Genomic DNA, 27,757 nt, shown 5'->3' with positions numbered 1-27,757 from the left:
AATTAATGACGGAATTTTCATTTTTGGGTGAACAATCTCTTTTAATGCTGTCCTTTTGAAAATTTAAATTAAATTAAATTAAATTAAATTAAATTAAATTAAATTAAATTAAATTAAATTAAATTAAATTAAATTAAATTAAATTAAATTTAATTTAATTTATCCAAAGCGACTTACAGTGCATTCAGGCTATCAATTTTTACCTATCATGAATAGGATAAATAATATAATGAACTTTCTATTTATTAAAAAATCCATAAACATCAAGCATCACAACCAATTTCAACATTGATAATAACAGGAAATGTTTCTTGAGCACCAAATCAGCAAATCAGAATGACTGCTGAAGGATTATGTGACTCTGGAGTAATGCTTGCTTACTGACTCTAAACCAGGGATCTCCAACCCTACTCCTGGAGAACTACCAGGACGGCAGACTTCAGTTCCAACCCTGCTCCAACACACCTGTCTGTAATTATCAAGTAGCCCTGAACACCTTGATTAGCTGGTTCAGGTGTGTTTGATTGGGGTTGGAGCTGAAATCTGTAGGAGGGTAGCTCTCCAGGAGCAGGGTTGGAGACCACTGCTCTAAACCTTTGACAACCTGTTAATTTTCCTGCCATTGTGTTATTAATAAAGTTATTATTTGAGTTTGTTGTGCCTGAGCTCATTTAGAACATATTTCTAAAAGTCTGGTATATCATTTTACAGAAATACTTCTTAAATTAACTCAAGCAAAACTGTAATTTATAGGAAAAATTATCCTATTAATTGAAATCAATCACTGTTTATTTTAAATCACTGTTGACTCACCAGCTGATAAAAAGACACCTGTGGACCGTCCTCATCAAACAAATACCACCAGGTGGCAGCGCTGACAGTGCCTAGACCCACGTATCCTAGAAAAACAAGAGTAAAATAATTCCAGTGTGGTTTGATGCTTCATAGAGCTGACACGCAGTTTTCAGGGAAGAACTGTAAGTGCACTTAAAGTGGCAAAAATTGTCAATAATATTAGATTCTATGGAATAACCAAGATATTGGACTAACCTCCAATGGCCAGGTATCTGAAGAAGAGCCAGCCGGAGATGAGAGGCTCTTTAGGGTTTCTGGGAGGCTTGTCCATGATGTCCAGATCAGGAGGGTTGAAGCCTAGGGCAGTGGCCGGCAGACCATCCGTCACCAGGTTCACCCACAACAACTGGACGGGGATCAAAGCCTCAGGTAGGCCTAGGATGGCTGTCAGGAAAATACTGCGATGGGGGAAAATAAGGAACCCATGTGAGTGTAAATGTGGATAGAAAACTAAAGCACCACACCAATCAGGCTCTCACTCACCACACCACCTCTCCCACGTTGGAGGAGATGAGGTAACGGATAAACTGCTTCATGTTGTTGTAGATGGCTCGTCCCTCTTCCACTGCGGCCACAATGGTGGAGAAGTTATCATCAGAGAGCACCATCTCGGAGGCTGACTTGGCTACAGCTGTGCCTGAGCCCATAGCGATGCCAATTTCAGCCTTTTTTAAGGCAGGGGCATCATTAACGCCATCTCCAGTACTAAAGTGATAACAAAACTAAACATAACTTCTAACACAAACTAACAACCTTAACACACATCACTTAACAACATGCCCTTCAATATGAAATAAGTTCTGCATGTTTGATCATTTCTGTAAAATTCAATTAAATCACAAACTTGTGTTCATTTGCTCCAAGATAAACTGAAGTTGTTTCATTTCTGTATTAATCATGCTAATGTGCAATTTAACAGTTTATTTTAAGACAAACCACAGAAAAAATGTTTGAAATGTCAATTCATTTAAGAAAACAATACTCACATATAACTCAGTACCTCCAAATCAATTCTATTGTATGTTCTATAGAGTTATCAACAGGGGTGAAGCTTATCTAAGGGTCAATTCAAAGGCCAATTGTTTAAAAAAGTGGATTCAAGTAAAGATTCAAAACATATTAAGCTTATGAAAAGACCTAATGATCCAATAGTAAATAATATTTGCTCTTTGGTAAATGCTTATTACAGGCTGGGGATTAAACAGGAGTCAAGTAGGGGATAAGGAAATCTTTGTTTTCATGTCATAACAGAAGCAAAGCACCCTCTGTCAAGCACACTGATGTCTGGGAAATACCTCAAGTCCCCAAATGACAAACAGACACATGCATACAACAGAGCTGGAGGCGACAGTGTGTGAACAGGAAGAGCACTGACATGCTCTCATAACTCCAGCAGGGAAAATCAACATAAAAGACAAGGCTGTCTACCTCAGAGATGTACTGTAGGTGCTGCAGAATATTACATTACTGCTAAGAGACTGGAGAGTAGAATCAGAGACTTCATCCTTCATATGATCCTCTCAGCTCTCTAACTGTATAATTGCCACCCCAAATCAAATCAACATAACAACTGCCAAAACTAACAACAAATACTACATACAAAATATAAAGTTATTCATTGGTGGTAATGAGACATATTTTCTTTTACTCAAACTAAAAGTATAGCAATTAGATTATACAATAATATTAATGTCAAATGTTAGGATAATACTCAATAATTCCATGAATTTTCTCATGTTACAATACAACACAATTAAAAAAAGAACTTTCAGCCCAAAGGTTTTGCACATCTACTAATAGTGTGTGAATTAAGAAAATGTACAGGCGATAAAGGTAAGGGCCAGATTTAAGGATTAAAACAGATTTAAATCATTTAATATGTTGCAGCTCCTAATATACTGTAGTAACCAACTAACGACTGCCTTTCACTTTTTTCAAGTCAATTTTTATTAGATGGTTGTTGTTGGTGTTCATTTCAGACCCTCTTTTGATGCTCCAACAGTTTTTAGTTTTGAACTTTCGTGAAACCAGCCACTAACCACTATATCTCACCATCGCTGTGATCTCATCAAAGGACTGCAGATAAGCAACAATCTTTGACTTGTGTGCAGGCTCGACACGGGCAAAGCACCGTGCCCTTTTCACAGCTTCTCGCTGGACGTCTGGAGTCAGGTCATCGAACTCCCTGCCTGTGTAGGCTCTTCCTTCAACATCTTCATCCTCACTGAAAATGCCAATGCGTCTGCAGATGGCCACGGCGGTGCCCTTGTTGTCCCCAGTGATCATGATGACACGTATACCGGCCTTACTGCACAGCTTTATTGAGCCAATCACCTCCTTTCTGGGCGGATCCAACATCCCCACACAGCCAACGAAGGTGAGATTTGACTAAACACATAATCAGATTATGCATGTTATCCCAGATATATAAATTTACATGTACAGTGGCTATAGAAAACACTTGAAAAAAAAAACCATTTAAAAATGTATTAAAATTAATTACAAACTATAATAAACATTAAATAACAACAAATTATAATGATAATTTATTGCTTAAGTGCTTAACTTTTTGGCGTCACTGCACATAATAATATACACAGTGAATTTAATAAAAAAGATACCTGGTAAAACTATTGCCTAGAACATGGACAGATGTTTATAAAGTTTCTAACTTTCTCACCTCATACTCTGAGAACTTGGCAGAATTTTCCAGGTCCATTTTGTCTTCAAGAGGGGGAGAGTCTCGTGTGGCCAAAGCCAAGCAGCGCAGAGTGTCCCTGCCTGTCCCCCAATCTCTAATAGTGCTCATCAGCTTCTCCTTTACCGCCATGGTCAACGGGATACGGTCTTTACCAACACGCACAAACTGACAACGGTCAATCACACCCTCTGGAGCGCCCTACATACAAAATGAATGAAAGGAGAAGCAAGGGTGATGCATACAGCAAAGTTTACTGAAGGTATTGATAGATGTTAGATGTTTTCAGATGTATGTTAAAAGTTAAAAGTACCTTGACAAACATCTTGCTCTGAGAGTTCGAGCCACTGGGAGTGCAGTACACAGACATGGACTTCCTGTCTCTGGAAAACTCCAGTGTGAATTTTTTCTTCATCAGCTTTCTGAAAATCTAAGGGAAAGAAGAAAAGAAAAAAGAAAAAAAAGGGAGATAAAGAGAGAATGAATGTGAGATGTTAGATCAAACAAAGGTGAAACACTGCTGTCATTGTGTGTGTGTGTGTGTGTGTTGGGAAAGATGTAATTTTCAGTTGTGTTCTAAGGTTTCCTTCAGACAGGACTGATTGTACTCAGCTATCAAGCCCAGGTGGTTGAAGAGGAGTTCACACACAGGCTCTGTGTAACTCTAGCACCAGTCTTCTCAAAAAAAGTGTTTAGCCTTTAATAAATATCATCATTCAAATGTTAAAGATTAGAGTAGCAAAAGTTAAAAATTATGTTTAATGAGTGGAGCTCATGCAGGTTCTAGAGGTCAGTTGTTCAGACAAGTTATAGCAGGGCTCAACAATACGGCGTCACTGCATTACATGCAAAGTTATGTTATTACTGTAGGTGTATAATTTCTACATTTTTAGTTTATACATTTTAAACTTAACATTTAATGAAAAACAAACACTGCCGTTGAAAGGTTTTGGGGTTGGCTGGTGTTTGAAAGAAGTCTCTAATGCTCAATATGCACAATCTTATGCATTTATTTTATCAAATGAAAAACAACAAACACTGTGAAATATTATTACAATTCAAAATACCCCCCCCCTTTTTTTTTTTTTTAAAAAACATTTTAAAATGTAATTTAATAAAATGTAATTAAAGCTGGATTTTCAGTAGCCATTACTCCAGATGAACAGAAATGTCTTGTAACATTATGTTTTTATTGTCACTTTTTTTTACTAATTTAATGCATCTTTGCGGAATAAAAGTATTAATTTCTTTAAAAAAAAATACATAAAAATCTTACTGACCCCAAAAAGTAGTGTACATGTTTCTAGCATAAATAAATAAATCAATAAACAAACAAATAAACAATGTATTAAAAAATAAAAATGAATGATCCCCTACACATTTCATTCACTTTAAAAAAAATTACATAAAAAATAAAATCCAGATATGCAGGACGAAAATTCAAATTTTGCCACTAGGTGGAAACCCCCTCCAGCACATGAGAACAGAGCATTTACAGCGGGTAAAATAAGCATCACCATTTTTCTCAGTAAATATATTTGTAAAGGTGCTGTTGACATGAAATTTTCACCAGATGTCGGTAACAACCCAAGTAATCCATACATACAAAGAAAACAAAACAAATAAGTTCAGAAATGAAGTTCTATGTAATAAAATGGAATGACCCAGGGAAAAAGTATTGAACACGCTTACTGAAATATATTTCAGCTTCAAGACGCCTCCTGTATGGAGAAACTAGAGGTATGCATTGCTCAGGTGTGATTTTGGCCCATTCTTCCACACAAACAGTCTTCAAATCTTGTAGGTTCCATGGGCCTCTTCTATAAACTCTAATCTTTAGTTCTTTCCATAGATTTTCTATTGGATTCAAGTCAGGTGATTGGCTGGGCCATTCTAGCAGATTTACTTTCCTTCTCTGAAACCAATTGGGAGTTTCCTTAGCTGTGTGTTTGGGATCATTGTCTTGCCGGAATGTCCACCCTCGTTTCCTCTTCATCATCCTAGTAGATGGCAGCCAATTTTATCAAGAATGTCTCTGTACATTTTTCCATTCACCCTTCTTTCAATTACATGAATTTTGTCAGTGCTACACCATTGTGTTTTGGGGTGATTTGCAGTGCCATTTGACCTCCAAACATGGTGTGTATTATGGCATCCAAAGAGTACAATTTTTGTCTCATCTGACCAGACTTTATTCTTCCAGTATTTCACAGGCTTGTCTAAATGTGGTGCAGCAAACTTTAAACGAGCTTCAACATGCTTTTTCTTTAGCGATAGAGCCTTGCGTGGTGAGCGTGCATATAGGCCACGGCAGTTGAGTGCATTACTTATTGTACTTATTATTTTCTTTGAAACCATTGTACATGTTAATTCCAAGTCTTTCTGAAGCTCTCCACAAGTGATCCTTGGCTCTTGGACATCTTATAATTCTTTTCAGTGCTCCTGTAGCTCAAGTGGTAGAGCATTGCGTTACCAAGCGCAAGGTTGGGGGTTCGATTCCCCTGGAACACATGATAGGTAAAAATTGATAGCCTGAATGCACTGTAAGTCGCTTTGGATAAAAGCATCTGCTAAACGCATAAATTTTCACAGAAATCTTGCGAGGAGCACCTGGTCGTGGCCGGTTTATGGGGAAATTATGTTCTTCCCACTTCCGGATTATGGCCCCAACAGTATGTTTTGCAACAATAAGGTTGAGAAGCTCTTGAGATAGCTCTTTGCTCTTACCCATCATGAAATGTTTCTTGTGTGACTAGTTGGTCATGAGACACCTTTTTATAGGACATCAGTTGGGACTGAAACAACTAATATTAATTTCCACTGACAAGGGGCAGGATTGCTTTCTAATTACTGATAGATTTCAGCTGGTGTCTTAGTTTTCCATGCCTTTTTGGACCTCACTTTCTTCATGTGTTCAATACTTTTTCCCTGTGTCATTCTACTTTATTGCACAGAACTTAATTTCTGAAGTTATTTGTTTTGCTTCCATTGTATGTATGGATTACTTGGATTGTTACCGACATCAGGTGAAAATTTCATGTCAACAGCACCTTTAGAAATATATTTACCTAGAAAGATGGTGATGTGTTCAATACATATTTTACTCGCTGTATGCTGCCCAACCTAAGGTACTGTGCATCATGCTCTTACTCTAGTTGCTGCCTCTGTCCATGGCTTTCTTTAATATCAGAATCAGTACTCAGTTCTACAGATGTTTAAACAAGGCATGCATGTGTGAGAGGAAACCAGTGTCTCTTCTTCCCAGCTCCCCTGAGAACAACAGGACCTCAATCCTCTGTAGGTTTCCTGTGTTCTCTATCTTCATAAGCTTTATGAAAAAAACATTACACCCCCCTCTTTAAATCCATACATGTGCCTATCCAACTATCTGTCATCTGTCACTATCTGTCTGAAAGTCTGCCACCAATACGTATGTACAGAAGTACAGTATAGTCTCTTTCGGTTGCATAAGCCATTGAAATTTTGGATCAGAGTGGAAAGTTTAGATAACCTCTTCATATACTCGCCTGGTTATCTAAATATTATGCTTTAACTCTTGTAACATAAGTCACAAAATTTTCATATTATAAAGATTAAAAGGACAGCAGAATAAAAAGAACAAATACACATCCACTCTTCAAAAAAAAAATCAGAGAAAAATGAGGAAAAGGGAGAGATGGAACAGGACTAGCCCACTGTTCCCAGTCTTCCTAATGCAGCAGTGTGTGACGTGTGAATGGTTTCTATAAACATCTACAAGTGTGCACAAACCTCAAGTCTTTCTCTCAGTCTTTCTCTAACTACTGACTTGAATTAACAAGCCATTAAACATGGCTTGCACAAGGTGCATGCAGTAGGTTTCTTGATGTTGTTGTTTTAAGTGGTCTTCCTATATATACTGTGAAGACACTGTGTCATCTCTTATCTTTTAAATATCCTGTCTAGCACCACTGGCCAGACTTTGGCAGCTTTTATATTTCTTCTGAAGACTCATCCATCTATACTTTTATTTATCGTTTTTCATCATTTCCCATTGTGCTCTCTTTTATTGCTATCAGTCTCATATCATGGTGCACCCCAAGGCTCCCTTCTTACCAAGTTGCATGCTGAAGCGCGTTCCACTCTGCTGAGTCCGGAGAGGTCGGTTTTAAACACGTTCATCTTCTCCACCAGAGTCGTGAGCGCAGTTTCTGTGGCCTCGCCCACTTTCTCGTACACTCCTTTGGCCTGTGGGACAACATAAGCACAAGTGCATAAACATTCAGTGCCCTATTAGCCCAAATAACATGAAGCATACGGCACTTGCAAAATCACTTAAAACAGAAGCATGGAGTAATACACTCACTTCAGAAATGATTGTTACAATGCACTTTAAATGTCACATGGAAACAATGGAGCAAGAGAATGTGTAACAAACCAAATCTAATCTAATCTAATTCTAGTAAGTGCAGCAACAAAGCATGTATTATAATATTTTAAATAATTTCTATATAGGGTCTCAACATTTTAAATCAGTTGATTTTCATGACTTTTTCAGTCTTTTTTTGATTACTAAATGAGGATCCAATAGGATTCATGACATAATGAGAAAAAATGCCAAGGTTTTGATTCTTAGGTTAAAAAACAAACACAATGATAAGCTATATCCCTTCAATGCATATACATAATATGCATAAAATGTAATGTAACTACTATATAAAATGTAATGTAACTACTATATAAAAGCTGCACCTAAAATTCAAACACAAGGCTCTAGTGTTAACATCCATAATGGTTTATTAGATCTCTAAATTGCACAGTTCACTAAGGATTCTCTGTGGAAATATTTGCATTATTCCAGGAAGCAGGCTACTATGGTGGTGGAGGATGACATTTAATTAGGTAGTGATTATTTATCTACACTAACAAGACTTTTAAAATATTTGCTCAATATGGCAGCCTTTAAAGTATTACTATTACTATTACTAACGAGACCTTTTTTTACCTCCATAAAATTAGATCGAGTGCCTTCAATAACAAAGCACACTTTCAAACTCTTCGGCTTGTCTTAACTTGCACTGTCCTTTACCCTACCTGACAACCACGGAATAAGCATGATATTATGCAATGCAGAAAACATGATACCATGGCAATGGAACAGAGATGAGAAATGCAAGCCAAATGTGCAAAACAAGCAAATTAAAAAGCTGCCCATCCGTGAGGAACAGAAGATGCATGGTTAACACTTCAGCAATGAGAGCAGGACAGACTCAAAACACTGAATGAGACTCTTTGTTAAAGTAAATGTGGCATCTGAGCATTAGATGCAGGAGAAGATCCACGCACACACCGCTGACCTCATTATAGTCCAGCGAGGAGTCGTTGCACAAGGAGCAGATAGTAGCCAGTTCCACCAGACCATCATATTCTCCACACTGCACCGGCTTGTCAGCTTTCAGCCTAAGGGGAGAGACAGTTATTGCAAGATGAAGGGATGTAAATACAAACTAAGTATCCAGAATAAGCATTAGATTATTTGGAATAGGTAAAAAAATGAGATGATGTTTTGGAAAGGATCAAGGGATCTGAGTGTGTTTTTGTGCTCTTACACTTGTCCCTCCGGAGCATAGGTTGAGCCGGTGATGGTGAACTCATGCAGGGAGCAGCTGGTGTCATCAGCCTTATTAACCACCAACATCTAAGAGAGACAGAAGTGAGAGAGGGAGAGAGACAGCATGAGAACCACATGCAGATTAACAAACTGAACTTCAGGGTTCCCACTTTTTATGTAAATGATTACTGGATAAAGGTTGTTTTTAAGAAGGCATTTCAGAACATTTCAAGATAAAGAAACATTTCACACAGGCCAAATGGTCTGAAAAAAAAAAAAAAAAAAAAAAAAAACAAAAAAAAAAAACTTATTGTTAAGCCTTGAAACTAAAACAAATTATGTTCACTATAGAAACTTCCCTAACTTTAATGTTTTATTCATTTCCATTATATCCACAGGCCAAGAAATTACAATTTTAAAATTCCCTGATATTCCTATGAGGAAATCCTGGCACATAAAGTTCTAAATGCTCCTAAGTTTACCAATTAAAAAGTGGTTATTGTAATTAAAGCTGGAAAAACAAAGGACTTCACAACCGTTCCCAAGAAAACATGCTTTCAAAAAGAATAAGCAACTAAGTTCTCTAAGGCATCTGAATATAGTTACAAACCCCAATCTCATTAAAAAAAAAAAAAAAAACACCAACAGACAGTTATGACTCCACCCAATCAGCCCTAGGGTTTCCCTTATCCTCCGTCCAATCAGAGGCAGAGCAATGATGTCGTAAATCACTGTCATACGTTAAGTTCCCATGCATAATCTCATGAAAAGACAAAATACAACACAGAACCAAAAAAACCACACACAACTGCCAACAGACAACACAAACTACAATAAACTACTGCCTCCTACTGAAATGTCTGCTTTCACTGGACCAAATGAAAACAGATGAGGTGAAAGAGTGACAATCACTTTTCCCCTATTTTGGCTGACATTTGTCTAGTTTTTTATAATTAATTCCAGGTGTTGTACTTGTCTTGTGTGCACAACCAAGGCCAAATTCTACTGCATGACTGAAGCAAATAAAGTGATTCTGGTTATTAGAATAGAGATGGACAACATGAAGAGGTGAAGATGAGTTCAGCCTGACAACATCAGACAAATCAGTCAAACCCATAATGCAATGCTTTTCTTTGCTATGACATCCGTCATGCTGAACTGAGCCGGCAGGAGAAGTGGCAGCTCTGGGCGAGTTTCAGCAGAGAGATGAGAGATCTTATTTCTGCACTATACCCTTCCTCCAGTATGTGGGCGTAGGGGTAGATGAAACAGGTGAATGGTGGAATGGAACTCATAAAGCCAATTCATCAAACGCCATTGAACGCAGACCCAACCTTTCTGTTTAGATGACAGGTCTGAAATGGAGGTGCGTGCTGGGAAGGAGTAAAAATGAATCCTGATCTTACGAGGTGTTGTATATGTTGATTATGCAGTAGGTGGATTTGCTGAAATGTGTTTTATCATGATTAAAAGCCACTGCGGTCGAGCTCAATAGTTGCATGGGCGCTAAAACACACACACACACACACACCACACACACACACACACACACACACACACACACACACACACACACAAACAAATTCCAGAAGTAGGTTCTTATCAGCATCAGCCCTCTGCTCCATAATAAAGCATCTAAACTTAGATACTGCTAACACAACACTTGCCAAACAGCCATGTATGGGCACTTCCTTAAAAGGAGGTCACATGAAAGGTCGTCTCAAACATACACAAATACACAGAGGAAAATCATTCTCTCTTGGCGTGACATCACTCAGAGCAAGACTCAATTAAATGTGTCTAATTAAAGAATTAATGAAGCAGCTAAGCTGTAAAACTTTCAGAGCTCCACAATACTCTTCTGCTTATTGTTTGAAATGGACACACATACACAAAACTTAATTGTGGAAACACAAAGTAAGCGGCATGCAGCAGCAATCAGAGGGCTAGATCATTCCACAAAGCCCTTAAAATAAATGGATTATTGAGTTAGCTTGCTCTGCAGGAAAGAACAGTCTCTCAGGCAAAAAATGTGCCTTTAGAAAGTAATGACCAAATTATCATAGCAAGTACTGGTACAAAGTACCATTTCTCTGCATTCTTTCAAAGTACAGAGTGCTTTTTACTCCATAAAGCTAACATAATAAAAAAAACTAATAATTTTTTGATGCATATATATATGAGGTTGTTTTTTATTATTTGAAGAGTAGGCTAGCTGATTCTAAACATAAGTTACAAAAGTGGCAGGTTCTCTTTTCTGAAGAACACAATTTTGGGGCCTGCTTCTCTAGTCTTTGACCACACAGGAATCTGTGCCGCTCGATTTCCACAGTCAAACACCATGCAAACAGACATTGTCAACAGGGTAAGAGGGGGAACAAAATTAGATCCAGTTGCCTGTTCACTATCACAACATACTCCTTGACCTTGGAATGCTTGGCTCTGACATGTTTATTTAGTGAAGATTTTTTGTTTGGTTGTAATGTCATGTTTAGGTATTTATTATTTATTGACCCACACCAATAACTCTACAGAAGCCGCAGCGGAATTCACAGCGCCATCATTCATCATGTTATACAAACACGCTCCCAGCTCTATTTATTATTATTTTTATTTACTTTATTAAATATTTTGGCTAATTTTAGCGTTCTTTGATCTATCAAGTGTTGAGCTCTCATCACAGTTTTACCACATACAATGTTTCAACCCACTCTGCAGAATACCTAAGATTTGCTCCTACAATCAGTTCAGAAAATAAGAAAAAGTGTGCAGGTTATGTGTGACTAGGTATTTGTCACTAGACACTATCTGGCCATTCTGAATATATTGACACTGGTGGTGAGTTCTGAATATATTGACACTGGTGGTGAGTTCTGAATATATTGACACTGGTGGTGAGTTCTGAATATGTCGACACTGGTGGTGAGTTATTTACTTTGTAAATATTATTATTATGCATTACCATTTTTAATAATATTCCAATTTGTTTAGCTTTCAATTTTTAATGAACTAATTCAAATGCAATGTAATGTAGAATATTGTGTGCAAAAGTATTACTTTATTTCAGCAATGTACTTTTCCATCTCATCTGCCACTGTAATATGTGTAGACTATCGTTTAAAAGTTTGGGTCAGTAATATTTTCTTAGAAGTAGAAGAACCTTATGCTCACCAAAGCTGCATTTATTTGATGATAAATACATTAAAAACAGTAATATGAAATAGTATTACAATTTAAAATAACCATTTTCTAATTTAATATAATTTAAAATGTAATTTATTCCTGTAATGGCAAAGCTTAATTGCAGAAGCCATAACTATACAATCAATCAAAAACAAACAGAAAATAGAAACAGAAATCTCTGTAACACTATAAATCTGTCACTTTTGACCAATATAATGCATTCTCACTTAATAAAATAATTTTCTTTCAAAATAATAATACAAAAAAAATTATAAATAAATACTGACCCTAAACTTTTGAGCATTTATTTTGTGTACATCAACATTATATTGATCATTAAAAAAACCCACTATGCAACATTTTTAAAAACATTTTACAATATTTAAATTCAGTCCCCCCAATTCTATAAATTTACACCCACAGTGAGCAGATATTCAAATATGACCATCACAATGTACTGAAATGTACTAACAAGCAGCAGTGACGCATTAGTAGCATGAAAGGGTTGTTGCTAGCCTGTTTTGTTTGTTTATAGTCATTTATAAATCAGATCTGCACCAAAAACACCAACAACCATCCCGTAACTTGGCAGGCATAGAATTCTGTTGCTATACGTTGTCATAGCAACAGATACCAAGGAACAGGGTAGCAAGCAGTGATATGCAATGATGAGCCTCTGATAGGAATGTGTGTGTGTGCGTGCATTTCACAGTAGTGGAAAAGGATTTTAGGCACCCGCATTTCCTCCTGATTTAGCCAAAGTGACTTCCGCATTAGTGACGTTGACACTGTTAGATGATGTCTGGCTTCAACAAGGCACACGGTTAGTTGATTGGCTTAGGTCTTCCTGGACAACACCGCACCATAGTGACCGCACTAATTCCAAGCCCGGGATAAGCATCTTCTGTCCCTATAATAAGCCTCTCAGCACTACGCTTTTAGTACTTAACATTACGAGGCACAGGAGGTTTAACAGAATGTTGAATCCATTTGGGACGCATTTCCACAAGCTCAATTTTAAAATTCTGTCTTGCATGTGAAATGTCTTTTCTTTAGGGACTTCTTAGGTGTTGAATTTCTGCTTCAGGCTTAGGCTGATATTGTTACCTGTTCCCTACCGTGAAGAATGGGAGCTGATGACGAATTAGTAACAAACACATACATATAACTCAGCAAATTTCAATTTAGAAGCAAACTTTGCTTCAGAACCTTTTCTCTTACTGTCTCAGTCTCCTCCTATGTGCCAGTTCTATGCATTAAAATGTGTATGAGATTTGGTAATGTCTCATATTAATTTATTTTTATTATTAATATGAACGGAAAAAGGCAATCAAAACAAGCACTTCTCTTTTCAAAATAAAAAGTAACACGAAAGGCACCAGGTATACCAAAAAGTGTTCAACATACAGTACATTACAGTGAATTGTTCGCATTAGGCTTCCTAAACACGTGTGACTCTGCTCCCTACGGCATTCTTGGATCATGCTGCAGCAGGAGCAGACGCAAGGAAGAGCGTGAGAGGAATAGAAATGACAGAGCACAAAAATATGAGGGAAATGAAAGATGGCAGGCGGGAATCCCTTACTGGGTGAGATGCAGAAGGCCAAGCTTTGACAGGAAAAGGATGAGAAGGAATGCTTATTTCTTATTAGCATGCCTACTATTAACATATTTGCTGTTTATTAGTACTTATAAAGCACATATTCTGCATGATCATATTCTATAACCCTAATCCTACTCAATACCTAAACTTCACAACTACCTTACTAATTATTAATAAGCAGCAAATTAGAAGTTTACTGAGGCAAAAGTCATAGCAAATGGTTTGTTAATAGTAGGAATTAGACCTTAAAATAAAGTGTGACCCTGAGTTTTTAATTTACATATATTAAAAGGATTTAGCAATATATTTCCATATGGCAGCTTATTTCACAATAATGTCTGGCCGACTTACAGTACTATTATCATGGCTAATTTACAGCTGCTCGACAAATAAAGCCATTTATTTATACACAAATGGATATGAAATGTTAATGAGATACCATATATGCACATCTCTTTCTCTCTCTATGTGTGCACCCACACACACACACACACTCTGTTTATATATATCTGGTCAATATATTGGTGCATATATTGAAAGAACAGCACAGTCTGTTACGTAACTAAGCCTCAAAGTAGTTTTTGTTTCCAAGATACAGGTGAACCTTCTTAATTTTAATTACGGATTGAATTACGCCTTATGTCAATTATGCCTTAAATAGGATGTATTAGGTTGATACTAGGTTAAATCTGTGTCCAGGAAGAGCTGGTAAAGTGAATGTCGTGGTGTTTGACTACAGAGCTCGCCCTTAATGTTTGCGCTCTGATCGTTGCAGGTCTGGGATCAGGGTGCGGAGTGCGTAAATATTTACCACAGCACAGTGGGTCTCTTTCCGGAAGGTTCCCGGCACTTGCAGGGAATTAAGCAGCTTCTGAACACAGGGAACACCCTGCTGTTAAACACAGGAGAGACCTCTGGCAGAGACACACAGACGGACGTTCAGCACACACACAAGTGCAGTGAGGCATTGCCACCAGGGATATAAAATCTCCATACCATGGGACTTAGCGAAAAAGCACACACAAACATACATAGAGGTCTCTTTGTAAATAGACAAAACAATGGAGTGCTCACTATGGAAATGCTATTGGCCGCTTTATATGAACATGTGCAGTACCACACTGGAAAACAAAACCAAAAAAATGACTTCAATATTGCAATCATGATTTTCAAATTGAAATCATAAAGGTCACAAAACTAGAAACTGGAAATGCAAGGAGTCTGATAAATGAATAAAAAGGGAGGGAGAGGTACAAATGGTGGAAAGAAAACAAAGAATTCATTCTCCAAACCTTTCCTGCTCTCTACTTTTGTAATAGCATGGAATACATAGTGACACAAAGCTATGTAGTGTATATAAGGCCTGAACTCTGACTTTAAATGGCCTGAATCGAGAACCAGTTCTTGTAATATTGTACACGGATCTACCTCAGGGGTTTGATAGAAAGCCTGTGGCCTTGATGGAGCCACGTCTGCAGCTGTAGAAGAATATAACGTAAAAGATGTTGCAATCACATCCTGCCAACTTGTCTGTACAAGTTAAGGATTTTCCATTGCATACAAACACAAACGTACTCCTTGAGTGCCTCAGAGTGATTTCCACATGTCCTGACTCTCAGAAAGCAACAACATAAAAAAAGACCACAGCACTGCATTACTCTTCAAGGATACCTATGAAAGAATCTATGCCCATCACCTCAAAACCCAGAATGGTGCTGACTAATGCTTGTAGCATGTTCAAACTCTCCTTCTTCAGAACAGTAGAAAACCTTAGTAATAACAAGAACAGCCTCTAGGCCAGAGAGATGGCACTGAAATGACGACACAACACCTTAAAACACAAAAGATCAAGTAATGAAACTACATGGTGGGTCTTGGCTGTGCTGTGAGTCAGGTTACTCTGTGTCACACACACCTATCTGAATACAGGTGGTACAGTCATGCCAATAAAAACATGGGAGCTTGATTTTCTCTGTTAAGTGAATGTGAAGATATGACAGTGGATAAAATGAAAGAAAGTAAATAATTCTATAGGAAACGAGTACACAGTTCAGTGGCAGTTCATAAGGGTGTAATTGGTTAACCAGATCAAGAAGCTTCAAGGTAAAGTGTGTACTTTCCGCATCATTAGTGTCACCAAATACAACTGCAAAAATAATTACTGTTTTCACACCAGTTTCCCAAACACTGCCTGACTGCCATTGGACAAACTCTGTCGTGCCCTAAATGTACACCACTGGCTGAGACAAACACAGCAACAATGAAAAAGCTGCAGTAAGTCATTCTGAATAGTCAGCCTACCAATATAAACTTACCCTACTGTTCAAAAGTCTGGGACAGTTAGCAATTAATAATGGTATTCAGCAAACTGATCAAAACTGACACTAAAGTAATTTATAATGTTACCAAAAAATATATATTTTAAATAAATGCTGTTATTTAAAACTTTGTTCAACAAAGAATGCTGAAAGAAAAATCAATATCACAGTTTCCACAAAACTATTAACCAGCACAACGGCTTTCTGTGCTGATAATAATAATAATAATACTAATAATACTAATAATACTAATAATAATAATAATAATAATAATAATAAGCATTTCTTGAGCACCAAATCCGGATATAGTGTCATTTTACATTTAAATTTTTATAGATAATATAATCAACTACTGTGATTAAACAATCATTCAGCTCCAATGGTGCCAAAAAAATTTAATTAAACAAAATAATCATTTAAAAAAGCAGCTGTAAATCCGAAGTGAATTTGCAATTTGGAGCGTGTCTGTAACCTGGATTTATTTTTTTAATTCACTAAGACTAAACAGTGTGAACACACAATATACAACTGAAAGCTAACAGAGTGATGTTACAAAACTAAAACACACACATTATAATCAAGGATGTAGTCTATGGCGCTTGCACTTCCGATGCCACATAGTGTAAATACACAAATTATTTTTCTGCAGTTTTGACATGTTGAATATATTCTATAAACATTATAATAAATGAGCATTTAAATGGTTTTACTTTAGTGCTCTGATGAGGACCATTGTTAAGCTGGCTATTTAGAAGGCAGTTTAGTTTCTGTCTTAATGTATTGATGTAAAATAAATTGCGATTACATGTGAGTAAACGGTTGCTGGAGGGGCTGGATTAATGCCCAACCCTTGCACTAGTGCACACATCATCAAAAAAGAGATGTTGTTGTTTTTAAGTAAAGATTACAAGCAGAGCAGCACGAAAAATAACATGTTATTGTTATGTGCATCTTGTCAGAAAAAGCCCGTTCTGTGATTAATAGTAAATCTTCATCACATGCTTTCAGATGGAGCGGCATTTAATACACAGAGCCGTAGTTCGCTGACAAGCTACGCAATATCGCGTTCAAAATCGAATTTGACTATTTTGATATTGCTCTAGGCTTTTCCTGACGAAATGCGCATGACAATAACATGCATTTTATCAAAAAAAAAAAAAAAAGTACACTGGACAAGAACCTAATAATCACGCCATGTCTCTATGTACTTAAAAACTGCAGCTGAGTCTATGAACTGGCTCTGGACTGCTTTTCAGCATCCCACCAAGTCTAGTACTTCCAACTCTCTCTCTCTCTCTCTCTCAACTCTTGTGTTGTGCCTGGTATGTTCCTGTGGTCTTCCATATGGCAGCCAGAGAAAGCTGCTGCTATTGCATCACTCAGCTCTGTATGAGAGGCCCTGGCACAGCATCAAAGACCTGGTCTGATGGTAAACACCAGTATAGTATCCAGGCCTGTGAAACCCACCTGCCAGTGCACCAAAAACCACAGTAACAGGGTACACACACACAGGTCTGGAATCAGTGGGAAAGAATTCCCAGATGTTGTCTAAAAGGAATTCATATGATGCTCTCTGGCCTCTAGCGTCTCCTCTCTGCCCCCCCCCCCCCCCCCCCCCCCCCCCCAAAAAGGGGTATTCCTCAGGGGAATCTATCTTGAGTTTGAAAAAAAAAAAGCCATTTTTAGGCAACCTCCATTGCCTCGCTTCATGACAAGTTTGAAAAAGGTTCTGGCTCGGGTTATAGTGCATAATAAATCTCCTCTTGTAAATGTATGAAAAAAGAGGTTCAAATCTGTGTTGTTTCAGTTCTATATAAAAAGAAAAAAGCTCACACAGGACCATATGTCAGCAGACGACTGAGAATGCAAAACGAAGCTGTCATCTATCCAGACATACAGTAAAATCAAGATCTGCCTGCAGACATCAGTTCTGATGCTGAATAAGACACCAGCTCTGCATCTGGCTTGAACAGCCATATCACTCACCCTGCAGACGGACATCTGGTTGGTTGTCAGGGTCCCCGTCTTGTCTGAGCAGATAACGGAGGTGCATCCCAGCGTCTCCACGGAGGGCAGAGAACGCACAATGGCGTTTTTCTTGGCCATACGACGAGTGCCCAATGCCAGGCAGGTGGTGATGACAGCTGGAAGACCCTCTGGGATGGCTGCCACTGCCAAGGCCACAGCTATTTTGAAATAGTAGATGGCACCTCGAATCCACGAGCCACCGTGGACCGGGTCGGCAAAATGGCCGATGTTAATGACCCAGACGGCGATGCAGATGAGGGAGATGACCTTCGAAAGCTGTTGGCCAAACTCATCCAGCTTCTGTTGCAGCGGGGTCTTCTCCTGTTCGGTTGATGCCATTTGGTTGCGGATCTTGCCGATTTCGGTGGAAACGCCGGTGGAGACAACGACACCAATAGCCCGACCTGAAGCAATGTTTGTGCCTTTTGGAAAACATGAGAACATGCATATATAAGCACATATACACATAAATGGAACAAAGCCACCAAAAGACCTTTCAAATCTCAATTTACACTTTTGCAGACTTGGAAACAACAACAACAGCAGCAGCATCAAAAGTTCCTCAGTCCCATATAATTTTATAAAACACAGCTTGGAAAAATCATTGACTTGTGTGGAGTTGGCTATAATGTCATTAGGGATATTTTCCCCTAATAGGAAATTACATCTTTCATTACCACGATGTGTTGAAAAATGTATAAAGCTGGACTATAAAAGCACAAAGGCCATATATAGTTTATTTTAAACGACTAAAGAAGAAAACAGGCAGACTGCATTAACTCTGACGTTATACTATCACTCACTATGCCAATAACGTCACCTGGGGTGTTCCCTATCCCCAGATGATGTTAACGCAACCTAAGTGGATTGAGAGCGAACAAATGCATGCCTACTTATAGCATTTGAATGACCGCAAACGAACACAGACAGGAAGAACATGTTTAGACTGAACAAAATGCTTAGGCCTAAGTCTTATTATACCCTATAGTATAATGATATTCTGCAATCTAGAGAGACAAAGAAAAAAAAAATCATAAAAACACAAAGCAAAGAAAAGAATAATTACGTAATGCATAACAAGACTAAAAATGCTACGAGGTAGATAATACTTAAATGCAAATATATGGCTTATATGCACATGACACAAAGTTCTCCTCTCAAAACAGGAAGTAAAATGCTTACAGAAAACAGCATGTTCTTTTTGTCTTGATTGACAGCTCGTGGATCTGGCACAGGATCAGTGTGTTTGATAACAGACACAGACTCGCCTAAAGAACACATTGGTAGTTTTAAATCAAGCCATACCACGAACTGAGCAGTGAAATGCTAAGCTGTTCATCTCAAACGTCCACAGTACCTGTGAGAATGGACTGGTCCACTCTCAGGGTGGTGGATTTGATTGAAGTGATCCTGATATCTGCTGGCACCTTGTCTCCAACTAGAAAACAAAATGGGTTGAGAGTTACTTCATCAAAAAACAGGCAAAGACACTTCTACATTAGTGTGAGACAAGTCAAAAAAGGTGTGTAGGACATATGCCTGAAGGGTCAAAAACTGCAATCATAAACATGAAATAAGACAGGCCACTGCACAGCCATCGTTTAAGGCTGTTCTTGACCTCGTTTTCCAGGTAAACACTTAATTACAACAGATCGAAGCTGAGCTACTAGGACACAAAGCCTGAAGCAAAGCAAAAAACCAACTGAAACGGGGAAAAAAAGTGAAAGAGCAAGAGAGACACCACCTCGAAGACTAACTGCAGACACACTGGAACACCGCTCGATAGCCAGTTGATGAGAGTACACGGAGTGATCGATATTCGGCTCATGCACTATGTTTAAAAGAAAAAAAGTTTCTAATACAAAACAATAGAAAAAAAACAAGGTGGGAAAAGCCCAGCTGGTTAGATGAGACAGAATTAGTCAATATGTGCCATTTTCAACTGGGTTTACGTGAGCTCTTGTAGCCATTTAGGCTTTGAGCAGTAGATGTTGTGTAGCGGCATGACTTAATGAACCGTTGCTCCTTCCTACCTGAGAAATTAAGACAAAGCTTCATATACACTCATCACACAAGCTGCAGGGATCTGCTTGTGCATTCACAGCTCAAACAAAGGATAATACAGCAAATCACATCGAGCATACTGAAAATGAGAAAACTGCAATTAAACAAAAGCCTTGACAAATTTCAGGATTCTTTGATAAATAGAAAGTTCAAAACATCAGCTGATATATTTACACACACACTCAAACATCATACAATACGCATCTACTGGATATTACTGTATATATATATATATATATATATATATATATATATATATATATGGGTGGGTGTCAGTGAGCTTGCAAATTCTCATCCCCATGTCATATAGCTCCTGGACCAGGACAAAGAGGCTGCAGGGGCACTTAAAGGACATTTTACAGCCATTAAAGACCCTTAGTGTCGTAATTATACTCCATTTAAACCCTTAGGCTGAGCTGGAGGTGCCTGGGGGCAGCAAGGCATGCAAGAGAGCAGTCACACTTCCCATTAGTCTCTTACACACTGTTAGACAGATAGTGGTTGAGCGGTCCAGACAGTCTAGAAAGAAACACGCTTAAGTGAACTCTGAAGAAGATTGAATGTCAGCTTTTTCACAGGACAAAAAAAAAAAAAGTTATCGTCAGTCTGTGTTTTTGTTGTTTTGCTGCACAATAAATTATTTGTTAGTCATAGTCACGTGATGTTGCATAATACTATCATGTACAGTAAAACACTCTCTCATCCCATCTTTCTTTTTCCATTCTTTCTGCTCCAACCCTCTGGACTTGATTTCTCAGCCGTGCGGTCTCTCTTCCTCCCACGTCGCAGGAATGGCTCACATCAGCCTTGGGAGACAACACCCCTATCGGGGCTGCTCTGCGTGGGAGTTGGGATAGAGAGGGCATGGTGGGCAGGAGCCTGTTTATGCTCCCAGAACGATGGACCTTTCTCAGCTCTTTCTTGGATTTTATCGCTCTCTCTCTCCCCCCTCAGCGGTGTCTCCCACCCACTCGGTCTCACTGGGAATGGGTACTGAACCCATCTAAATGCTAATGTGAAGCACTTTTTGCCCTACCGAGCCAGAACAATGCAAAGTGAGCTAAATATATACAGACATTATGACAGTAGATGGCAAGCATCTGATAGCAGGAAACAGGCCTCCATGGACATCGGGCATAAACTTGATTAGAATGGGTGACGCATGCTTACTTGTAAATGTGGAACAGTGTAATAACAGAGGCTGGCAAGTTCAAGATGTTTGCAAATGCTGATCAAAACAGTCTCTCACAGCCTGTGGGTATGACTAAAAGATGATGGGACTGAAGTGAATTTATTTTAAAAAACACAGTCGATGCTTCACTGTTACTCATCCCAAAGAACGTGAAAAAACAACTAAAGTCTTTCCAAATCTGCAGGCTTTCTGTAAACCCTTCTGGTTCTTTGGATATTCTAATGGATTGAGAATGTTATTTTTGAGCCTCCGCAACAGTCGAGGGAAAGTTCCACTTCGGACACTATGATTACTGCAAACATAACGTTGGCCGAACGCTGACACAATGCTGGGCTGACTGGAAATTGAAAAGTGTAAATAATCTATAAATATCTATAGTACTCATGCATGCAAAAAAAAAAAAAATGGCTGAACACAGTTTTCCGACCTCCAATTTTCTTGGTTGTTCGCGCCAGAAGTTCCAATGGAATTGTCACTCACGAATGGCGGGTAGAGGAAAGACTGCAGCGAGGACAGGGGAATGGGTGTTGTGGGTTATTTTTGGTTGCCATTTGTTTTGATTTTTTTTTCTGTAGTAACCAATTTATAGTTCTCACAAGTGCCTTTTTCCGATGTGTAATTTTCATTCAACCTCCAGAGAAAGTGAAAGGGTTTATAGGTTGTGGTTGTGTGTTTGCTTACACATTTGATAGAGCTTAGCAACAAGATTATGTCATCGGAATAGCCAGTTTAGACAGAAATTGAGAAATATTTCAGCAGATGCAGCTGACAACACCTCCGTCCTGCCAGCGCTTCCCACTTACCGAACAGGACTTGTTAAATGCTACGACTATAACCAGTGAACTCAGCACAAGCAGCTCAGCATGTGTGTGAATGTGTCTACACCTTGTTAGTGGATTCTCGTGGCTATAAACCAGCAGACGGATCTTAAACTTAAGTGGCATCTCGCTTTCCCCCACTACCAATGATAAAGTACAGAAGATACATAGAGTGCCAGCCGTTTCCACTCTCACAGACCTCTGGAGTGGAAACACCTCTCCTCTTCTCCCCCCAGACTAATTCACCTTGTCTAGTTTTTGTTCAGCTTGCAGGCTGGGAAGTGCTCAAGGCCTCAGGAAGAGGAAAATGGCAAAAATCCCCCTCACAATCCAAAAATATCTATCAAACTGGCCACGGTGTGTAATTACACAGCAACAAAAATCAAAAGAGTTTGTTCGAAATGGTCTTGGATAAGAGTTTGTCAACATTTTTGATGTTATGATTTCTAGATACAAAGAATTCCTTTGCAAAGGACCACCTTTCGAAAACACAAGGTAGTTAAATATACATGTTTTATGTTTAAATATACATTAAATGTGAAAATTAAAATGTTGTAAAATGTGGTAAATATTAAATTTTTTATTAATTTGGCATTATGTTTACTCAATTTTCCTTGTGTAATCCCAAAGATGAACAAAAACTAGGGCTATCAACATAATAATTCCTATTTTTAATAAAAATAAATCCTATTTCTTATATGAAAAGCTGATTTGCTTTCTTTTCCAGGCACAAACCACGATGCACAACTATTGATGGTCGCATTATTTTTTAATTTATTGCATTTTGCTTGTTACCTCCCCCAGTTACATCTCACTCGTCCAGAATCCTATTCAACATGACTTAAAATACGGACCGATTGGGTGCAATTTCATCACGCTGTGGCACAATTTTTGCTTTCAGGAAGGACAGAAACTTGATGCTGGAAACATCTGGACTGACAGTGATGTCTGGTAGTTACTTTACATGTCTGTCAGTTTGACCTTGACATGGGCGGGACTCTGGGGCCGGTTACCATGGTGTCAAGGGGTGAAGTCTGACAGCGGGAGTGTGTGTATGTGCGTGGAGAGGAGAATCTGGCCGCTGGAATGTGGGCTTGTCAAGACATAAGTCCAAACGGTGCACCTGAACAAAGAGACGCTTGTTACCACCGTGCTAAGACAGGCAATGTAACCCACATCCCATCCACATCTCTTTAATCCCGCCTGTCTCTCTTTCTCTCTGCATCTTGGTGCGTTTATCGCTCCCTCCTGCTCATCTGTCTTTCACGCTTTTGCGCTCTCGCATTGCTCTCCCTTCTCCACCTCCCTCACATTTTATATCTCTACGTACGCACGTTCCCTTTTACTCCCCCCGCACCAGTCTCGATTTCACTCCCATTCACAGCGATTTTGAATGAACGTGGATGCTCTTAAACATGAATCAGGAAATCTTGCGGTGTAACGTAGGAATTATTAGTCTGACCTTTCTTTTGTTTTTACTGTAATAGTGAAAAGCAGATCCATGCTGTCATCTCCTTTCCCCTCACCTCTTCTACTCCACACTTGACTGACGTTGACTGGAGATCATTAGCAAGCAGGAGTTAAAAGAAGCAAAGAATGATGACTTTAAAGCTTAGACTAGCTTTATATGTGTGAGTGTGATGCACAGATTCGGTCAAGCCATAACAGAAAGACAACAGGGCTATTTTTATCTCAGTGTCTACATATACATTGGCAGGATCCCTAACAGAGAGTGGGCACATTTGTATGTGTGAGGGAGGCATTGGCAAACCTGTAGTCACATGAAGGTGGAGAACGGTGGGACTGACAGTGTGGAAAAAAAGCTATGTGTTTCAAAAAAGAGGTAAGAGAGACAGAGAAAGAGTACTAGTCACTTTTCAGCTTTGTACAATGAACAGAATATGCACACACACACACACACACACACACACACACACACACACTGATTTTTCCTGCATGTCTCTGCTTGGCACCATCATACTCACAGGAAAGCCACTTACGTAAGACAGTCTGGGATATTCCTGCTCTGCTCTCAAGTTTTTGGCAAGGAGCCCACACACACACACACAGAGAAACCCTGAAGGGCTCCCGTTCAGGGCACAGTTGCGGTGAAATGCACACAAACACACACTCTGGGCAGCCACACAAAGGCCAATAGGAAGACTAGGGAAAACGACAGCCCGTGTTTGTGTGTTTTGGGTACAGCGAAAGGAGGTGATGACTGGAAGAAGGGGAAAAAAAAAATGGACCAGGCCACCTCCACTGCGTATTATGTCAGACCACATGGGTAAATGTTCAGCAGAAACCTCTGAATGTCCACAGGATTCTGGAGCTGGAGGTTTTGGAGTATCCGTATTGTTCCACAAACAAAATCTCTATGCAGATTTGAGTACATCTGTTTACTCAAGGAGAGACTGAGAGCAGATGAGGTTTTATCAAATGGACAGAGAGAGTAGGGAAAATAATAAGAGCGAACAGGAAAGAGTAGAAACGTGTCCAAGCTTACCAGAAACCTCCACAATATCTCCAGGCACAATGTCTCGAGCTTTGATCCTCTGGACGGCAGTGCGGTTCATGCGGTAGACTTTGCCCATTTCTGGCTCGTATTCCTTCAAAGCCTCGATGGCATCCTCTGCATTTCGCTCCTGAGACCATACAAACCACACAAAGGGATTTACATTTACATTTATGCATTTTAGCAGACAAGGATGCATATGCATTGCATCGGTTTCAGCCCGTATTTAATTTTGTTTTATTTATGCCATTGGTCTGATTAGGCTAAACAACAGTAGCCTACTCCTACAGGTTTCAAAAGAAATAAATGGTTATCTAGTTCTCTTGCTGTATATTTGAATGTTCTGATAAAAGCTTTAAAATACTAGATAATAATAATAAATAATTTATAACATTCAAATTAATATTAGAATATAAAAATAATATTAATTTAAAAATATAATATAATTAATTATATTAAAATTAATATTATAAATCAAATATTTAAAAAAAAAATAAAGTACTGGCCATCATATCGGTTGTCAGCCACAGAACTATCAGACAGATGCATCATTAATATCAATAGTTCTAATAAGGTGTAACAGGCATAGCACATTTGTGAACATACACAACTTTTCTTCTTTAATCAATTTCCCAGAATTCAGAAATGCGATTTCTAAATTCAAACAGAAGTCAAATATAGCGTGACGAGGATTATAGGATTACAATAATAGGTAAATCTCTTAGCACTGTCAAAGCTGTCCACTGCTGTGTCCAGATAGTGTTATAAATATAAATTACATGTCACATCCTTATGTACGAACTAATAAACAAATCTAAACACCTGATAATCACTTGTCATGTTTAGGAACAGACGACTGTAGTAGTAGTAGTAGTAGTAGTAGTAAAGTATCTAATGCTAAACAGTAGGACATCAAGCAGACTCGCTCTTCATCAGGGAGAAGATAGATTTGATCATTAGTTAAAATTCTTTGTGGTCCTTCAGTTTCTCAGCCCACACACACACCCACCTGCCAGACTCCAATGACTGCATTGGCCACCAGAATGAGCAGGATGACAATAGGCTCCACGAAGGCTGTGGTCGACTCCTCCCCCTCCTCAAACAGTGCCAACACCTAATGAACAAACACAACATAAATTACTCCTACCTCACATTCAAAACTCAGTTCTGTTATGGTTACTGAAATGAGAATTCAAGTATTCAAACACACTCTTAAAAATAAATAAAATGATAGACACTCTATATTTATACACAGTTCATCATTCGGTCCACTAGCATTTAGCCTGACTTCGTCATACTCATATTCTAGGCAGAATGTGAGTCTGATACTGCTCCATTGCACTTGAATTATGGGGCGTGTCTTAACCGAACCAGTAAAAAAAAAAAAAAACAACTGCACTCAATTGGATAGACCTACAACCAATCAGAACAACGCAGTAAGTGACGTATGTTGAGCAACGCATAGTTGTCAACAGAGTTCAACTGCACACACGCACGCTGGAACTGGAAGAAGTAGGAAAGTAATGAGTGTAAATGATATTTGCCGCTGTTGTAAAAAGAATTTAAGAATTCGCGGAGTACTTACAAGCACGAATAACATTTTTGAGAGAAACACAAAAGGTGCATGTATATACGAATAAGTTCTCTGTTTAGGATTAGATCTCGACAATAATGAAAATAAATCTTATCGCATTTGTCGGCCCTGTCTCAACTTTATTACACGGTTGCAACGCGACTTGACTAACTTTAAAAAATGGAAAGACGACGAAAGAGACAAGGCTGAAGAAGCATGTTCATCTGAGGCTTCAGAGAAAAGAGATCGTGAGCCTACCTTCCAAGACGCCCTTTCTTACATAACCGCAGATAGCCTGTCCATCATCGATTAAAGCCCACCCTGGCAATTTGATTGGCTCGGCCTTTTCGGAGCCGAGCATAATTACTCCTCAATGGATCGAGTCCAGACCGAACTTCCCGTCCAAAAAATGTTGTGGGCGGGGTTCGGGCTGGCACCCAGGCTAACTAGCATTAGTTTGGTAATGAAATTAATCAAGAAATTGTAACTTTTATTTAGGAAGGACACATTGCATTGATCAAAAGTGTCAGTAAAGACATTTAAAATGTTACAAATCATTTCTCTTTCTGAATACTAAAGAGAGTTATGGGTTCTGAAAATTGAGTTTTCCATCACGGGAATAAATTACATTTCAAAATATATTCAAATAGAAAACAGTTTTTTTTTTTTTTTTTTTTTTTTAATTGTGATATTATTTTACAACATTACTGCTTTTACTGTACTTTTTCTGATCAAACAAATGCAGCCTTGGAGAGTGAACTTATTTCTTAAATATAAAAAAAAACATCTTCCGTTGGCACAAAAAGCAAAGTATTAAAACTAACAAACAACTGAAAGTATTTTCTGTTGAACCCCAAGCACCCGACAGTACCAGTGTTAAATAAATAGCACAAAAAAGATCAGGCCCTGACTGTTATGAAACAAAATACTGGATCATCATTCCACACCCATTACAAATATTCCAGTGAAATCATGCCATCAGGTACATGCCCCGGGCAAATACTGTTTGTAGGAGTTCGGGGTGGGAGTTTACTTATAAGCTAAAAAGAAGCTCATACAATATGCTTGTTATGGAAACATATCAGTCGCGTTGCTGTCTATGCAGGGTCAGAGAGCTCTCAGATTTCATCAAAAATATTTTAATTTGTGTTCCAAAGATGAATGGAGGTCTTACGGATTTGGAACAACATCAAGGTGAGTAATAATGACAGAATTTTAATTCTGGGGTGAACTAACCCTTTAAAGTAAAAAATGAAGGGGAGGGATAGAGAGTGGAAGAGTAGGGGAAGTGTAAAAAAAAAAAGATAAGGGATGGGCTAA

General features: G+C 38.5%; 1 protein-coding gene across 1 annotated transcript in view; it reads right to left on the bottom strand.

Annotated features, from left to right (window-relative positions):
- The window catches only part of atp2a3 (ATPase sarcoplasmic/endoplasmic reticulum Ca2+ transporting 3), a 58,237-nt gene that overhangs the window by 7,224 nt on the left and 23,256 nt on the right, over positions 1-27,757 (bottom strand). Inside the window, exons 4-17 of the mRNA XM_042724113.1 lie at positions 25,874-25,978; positions 24,856-24,994; positions 19,633-19,713; positions 19,458-19,543; positions 18,234-18,698; positions 9,142-9,230; positions 8,890-8,992; positions 7,649-7,780; positions 3,867-3,983; positions 3,536-3,754; positions 2,908-3,243; positions 1,339-1,559; positions 1,051-1,253; positions 814-899 (exon numbers count right to left, since the gene is read on the bottom strand). Of these exons, the coding sequence (XP_042580047.1) occupies positions 814-899; positions 1,051-1,253; positions 1,339-1,559; positions 2,908-3,243; positions 3,536-3,754; positions 3,867-3,983; positions 7,649-7,780; positions 8,890-8,992; positions 9,142-9,230; positions 18,234-18,698; positions 19,458-19,543; positions 19,633-19,713; positions 24,856-24,994; positions 25,874-25,978 (2,382 nt within the window). The remainder of the gene's footprint in view (positions 1-813; positions 900-1,050; positions 1,254-1,338; positions 1,560-2,907; positions 3,244-3,535; positions 3,755-3,866; positions 3,984-7,648; positions 7,781-8,889; positions 8,993-9,141; positions 9,231-18,233; positions 18,699-19,457; positions 19,544-19,632; positions 19,714-24,855; positions 24,995-25,873; positions 25,979-27,757) is intronic.

The sequence above is a fragment of the Cyprinus carpio genome, chromosome B5 (assembly GCF_018340385.1).
Source record: "Cyprinus carpio isolate SPL01 chromosome B5, ASM1834038v1, whole genome shotgun sequence".
Lineage (NCBI taxonomy): Eukaryota > Metazoa > Chordata > Actinopteri > Cypriniformes > Cyprinidae > Cyprinus > Cyprinus carpio.
Note: the sequence above shows the minus strand (reverse complement) of the source record. Positions and strands in the feature narration are given on the sequence as shown.